Consider the following 5714-nt stretch of genomic DNA (forward strand, 5'->3'; position numbering starts at 1 on the left):
AAATATAATTGTCAAAATTTTAAGATAATTGATAGTTTATATGAAAAACTAACTATTTGTAAAATTTGAAATTATCTTACTACACAAGTATTAGGTCAAATTGGTAAATGATAAATTACATGATAATTGCATTAGTTAAAATTTGATCTAAATGTTTCTTAAAGAGTTTCATAACTTGTCATCAAGTTATGTAACTTGAAAAGTCTCATTAACTCTTTAAGTTATGGAATTCAAGAGTCTTGAAAGGTTACAAAACTTGTCATCAACTTTTTGAATCCAAAATGTTTTGAAGAGTTACAAAACTTGCACTAATGTTTTAGAATTTAAAATTTGATTAAAAAAGTTTTAATTGTGAAATATTAAATACTAACCTTTTGACTTCATAACTTAAGTTTAGAATTAAAAGATTTTTAATTATGGTTTTCTTGATAATTAATTAAAATATTAATTAAAAGAGTATTAATAAATTCATAATTATATGGTTTGAGTTTAATTAAATTAAAAGTCTAGTTTAATTAATAGATTAAACCACATAGTATTTTAAATGTTTAAAATATACCCTTATACTATATAAAATTAAAAGTTTAATATATTATATATGTACAAGTAAGAAAGTCAGTCTTACCATTAGTATGCCTCATTCACAAAGCTGATCTATAAGGGATGTTTCAGGAAGCGACCTGTAAAATGACCGTCATTGGGTATCCACTCTTACCCACCGCACCCTTGAGCAGTGGAGGGTCGTTAGCCAAACAGGTTTGATGGGACACTTAAATCCTCATTAAAAGTATAATGAAATACCAAGTAACTAAATGTTTTATAAATTCTCAATCTTAGCTACTTAGGAAAAATGTGAATTTGATGCTAACCCATTAAATTGCACATTGCACCTTATTAGTCGTTAATGGAGCGTGTGTGGTTAACCGGAACACTAATATGGGACTAACGAAGGATGGCAATGGGTAGCTCGTAGTTTGTCATAGATCAATGGAGCGTGTGTGGTTAACCGCACATTGATTGGGTGATAAATGACTTTGAGAGTACCAAGATAATTTGCATGGTTATTCACACATAGTTTGTGATCCTTGGTATCCCAGTCACAAACTTGAAGGGCATAATCGAGATTAAACATGCCATTGAAAACTTCAATGAATCTCAAAAGATCTAGGATTTTCATTTAAAACCTAATTCGTTTAAAAGAAATTGTTTTTATGGTGGAATTGGTAAATCGTCATTTACCTACCTTCAAATATTTTACAATTGGATTACGACATCCCTCTTTCGAATTGTAAGTTTTTGTGTTGGGTCCTAGCCTTAATATTTCATTTGAGTTTTATATTAAGGACTTAAATCAACTAAACTTGAATTTCTCCTTTGTAGATGTCATTGTAGGATAAGTGGACCATCATTAAATGCAAAACCATCTCCCTAATCATAACTCGGTGTCCACCATAAATCCATATGATTAGTTCTTCTATTGGATTTACCATACTTTATTCTTGAATCAATCAACCTTAGTGAGCTTACAGAAATAGCTGATTCAGGCGTGAAAGGAAAGTTGTTGCTTCCACTCACCACCCATTCGATGAAATGCCTCAGAGGTCTCAAGAACAGTTGTAAGTGCATCAATGACAAAAATGTGATTATCTTAGAAGCTAAGTTTTTTGTATGAATAATAAATTACATTGTAAGCTACTTATCTCACTCCTTTCTTCTACTTTTAGTGTTTTTTATGTTATTTCAGATTGTAGATTATCTAGACAGTGAATCCTTGCACAACAACGATGGATGTTGGACAAAATGTAGCGTTTTGTTACCACCCTTGCAAAGAAATAAAAGAGTTTTCAAGCTACTTATCTGACCCCTTTCTTCTAGTACACTAAACATGTAATGGTTAATGCAGGAAATGATTACAAGATCAAAGTATGGAACTATAAACTCCATATATGTTTGTTCATCGTTCTTGGGTATCTTGATTACATTTGGACACATTTAGACTTTTAAGACTTCATAAAACAATATACTTAAAAATATTACTTTGCATGTTTCAGATACAAATGCTTGGGAAGTGGTCACATGAAATTCAAAGGATAAAAGCATAAGGGTCTGGAGTGCTACAAAAAGGACAGGTCTTCAAACATTTCGTAGGGAGCATGATAGATTTTGGATTATTAGGTGTCAGTCTAAAATAAATCTTCTTGCAGCATGGCATGATAGTGGTGTGATAGTTTTAAAATTAGAAAGAGAATGCATGTTAGGCATGTCAAACCCAACAAATAATAGGGGCACAACAGACTCCAAATACACTGCTATAATGCACTAAAAAGTAGTACAAGGCAAGTAGTGTCGAACTACAGAGACACGAGATAAAAGTAAATATCTCTTTGTGCAAGGTACTTTGATCACAAAAGGGGATTTTGTTTACAAAAATAAAATAATAAAATAACAATCTACTTTAAAAACATGCAAAAAATGAAATAAACTTGTAATCAATTTGATTGAATGGTTATAGTTCTAGTTCTCAATGTTATTGCTCAACTTGATTATGACTTGATATAATTCATGATTGCTATTCTAAGTTGGTACTGAAAGATATTAACACACTCTAATACCTCTCGCTTACCAAATTATCTAACCATAACACGCTCTTTGACTAGACTTAGCTTTACTAATTCAGCTTAAACACACACTTAGATTGTATTGTAAAACGACATTAAGTTTTGTACAAGTTTCCCAACAACGTTCATTTCTTCTTATACGCTCGGAAGTGTGAAAACATGTGATGTATGTTTTACAATAAGAAAACTTATTGTTTGTTACCAATTATTAACTTAATAGAACGATTAGGTGCCCTAAAAGTTAACTAACTACACAAAAATTCAATTCATGAAAGTGACCTATAAAACACAAACAAATTCAAGGATTATAGTTTAAACAAAAACATAATCACTAGCACAGAATCACAAATCAAACATCAAATCATTAGGGTTGTCAAATCGGGAAGTCATGTCGTGTTTTTGTCTGACCCGACACGACACGACAAGGTATTGTATAACACGAACACGACACGACACGATATCGTGTTTTTTTTCATTACCACGAAAACGAACCAATTAAAACACGACAACACGACAAAGATAATCTTATATAACTATTAGTGTATTTCATTCATACTTAAAGATATATAACACGATAAAAACGAAAAACACGAAAAACCCGACAACAACATGATTAATCGTGTCAATTTCGTGTCGATTTATGAACATGAACATGACACGACACGACATCGTGTTTTTTAATCTTGACACGAACACGACATGAACACGAATTCGAAATTTGATTTCGTCCCGATTTCTTTTCGTTTTGTGTATTTTTGTTGTGTCATCTCATAAATTGACACTCCTACAAATCATATGCCTCAAGTCAAGAAATCAACATGTTTTGAACAAGAACTAGAAATTAGTGTTTCTTAGCCACACATGGCTAAGAACAAATCAATCAAAAAGAAAGATGGAATTGGAAATGTTTAATTCTTACAAAATGAAATCAAAAGTGTTTGCTATGATTTGGTCATCTCAAAAGCTCCAAGAATCACTACAAAATTGTCCAAGATCGCCCAAAGTTGCTCCTAAAACCGTCTGTCTGTGTGAAAAATGGCGGCCTACCTTGTTTTATTAAGTGCTCATAAGATCATGCGTTTTTAGCATGGTCATGCCTTTTTCCCATGTGTTTTTGGCATGACCATGTGTCTTGACCATATGTTTTTTGCATGACCCATGCTTTTTGCTAAAAGTCCATTAAGTCTTCACTGTTGGATCCATTTTCAGTTTAGCATCACCACGAGTCATGTTGCTCAAATATAAGATGGGAAAGGACAAACACGACATGTGTCGATGTGACACGAACCGTCTCTCAAATGTAGTCATTCGCTATGACGATAATGCAACAACGACTCGGGTTATGTCTTCATGTTTTCTTATATGACATGACCGGTCCATCTTCTCTTCATGCTCCAAAGCTCCATGCTTCATGTTCCATGTTCCAAGCTCCATTATCCATGCTCCAAGATCCATGTTCCATAAGGCCTACAAAATAAATAAAAAATAGTAAAGTACCAGACATTCTTAATAAAATATGAAATCGCCCAAATAATTAACTAAATGCAAGAATTATAAAGTAAAATGTTATGAAAAGACGAAAATAAACATGCAAAATAGGTGCATAAAATGCACCTATCAACGTCCTGCTTTTTTTGGTTGGTGGTGATTATTTTTTTCTTCATCAAAAATTATTTTCTTTGTTTCTATGAGTACTCAACACAAAAAGAAAATCAAATCCTACCAATTTGAAGGCCAGGATCAGTCAGTTTAAACCAGGGCTAACAAACCCTTTCTTATAGACCTACAGAAAATGCAGTCTTAATATGTTCAAAAGTAGATAGTAGGTCATACAAACTCGACATTGTCCCTAAAGATAGCTTCACAAGAGGTCATATGGTTCAAGAAGGAAAAAGAGGAGTTGTTGGCTCTGCAATCTTTGTTGTACACAATAGATTTGTTGTTCTTGAAAAGAGCAACAATCAAGTGTTTGTAAAAAAACTTGAAAAATGAATTTGTGAACAAGAGTGCTCTCTTAGCTGCTACTGATGCTATATTCTATGCGAGTAAAGGTAATTTACTAAGTCTTTGTCATAAAGTAAAAGAAAAACAAACGTGGAGAAGATGGTAATGTTGTGTTTAATCCAAATTTAGGTGTTACCTGTGGGTTTTCTTCATTGTCGTTGTCATTGTTTTCTCCATCCTTCTTCTCCTGTTGATCGTTCCTTCTCTCCTTTGCTGCTCTACTCTTCATCCCTCACAATGCCTGAAATAGGTTCAAGTATTTCTAAACCTAATCTCGCTGATAAAATATATGACATTACCAACATCAAGTCATACATTTCGCTTCTTCTTGACTTGGATAGATTGAATTATGATTCTTGGAAAGAGCTTTTTAAAACCCACTGTATTGGTTATAATGTATTTGATCACCTTGAAGGAACTCCCAAAAGTGATGTCAATTCTAACGAATGGAAGACAGTGGATAACATTGTGAAACAGTGGATATATGGTTCTCTTAGTCAACAGGTTTTGCAATCCATAATCACCATTGATGCTACTGTTGCTGAAGTATGGAAAGCAATTGAAGATCTCTTTCATGAAAATAAGGAAGCTAAAGCTATTGAACTTGATGATGAACTTCGAACTCTCACTATCGGTGATTCTTTGGTAATGGAGTATTGTACCCACATCAAATCTATTTATGATCTCCTTGCCAACATTGGTGCCCTGGTACCCGAACGAAATCTTGTTATCTATGCTATAAACAGTCTATCTCCAAAGTTTGCTCATGTTTCCACCACAATCCGATGCTAAAAACCGTTTCCAAGCTTCCTTGAAATGCGGCCTATACTCACTCTTGAAGAACGGTCAATGGCTAAAGATCAATCTCGCCTTACCTCAATTCAAGCCTCTCATCTTGATAATGCCTCCTCACCAATGGTCCTAAATACCGAGCATGAATCTCGTTCACAAAATCCTCGTAACAACAATAATGGAGTTCGTGGTGGCAACCAGAACTACCTTGGTGGCGGTAGAGGAGGCCGCTCCGGTGGCAGGGGAGGTGGGCGTCAAGGCAAAACCGGTGGAGGAGGTTTCTATTATAACTAAAACCAA

The 5714-nt window shown here is 33.8% G+C and overlaps 1 protein-coding gene across 1 annotated transcript; it reads left to right on the forward strand.

Moving 5' to 3' along the window:
* The first annotated feature begins 4859 nt into the window (after positions 1-4859).
* LOC145002946 (uncharacterized) lies at positions 4860-5414 on the forward strand. Its single transcript, XM_078962124.1, has one exon. It carries the CDS (start codon positions 4860-4862, stop codon positions 5412-5414), a length of 555 nt encoding a protein of 184 aa, XP_078818250.1.
* The last annotated feature ends 300 nt before the right edge of the window (positions 5415-5714 follow it).

The sequence above is a fragment of the Lactuca saligna genome, chromosome 6 (assembly GCF_052625555.1).
Source record: "Lactuca saligna cultivar CGN05327 chromosome 6, ASM5262555v1, whole genome shotgun sequence".
NCBI classification, from domain to species: domain Eukaryota; kingdom Viridiplantae; phylum Streptophyta; class Magnoliopsida; order Asterales; family Asteraceae; genus Lactuca; species Lactuca saligna.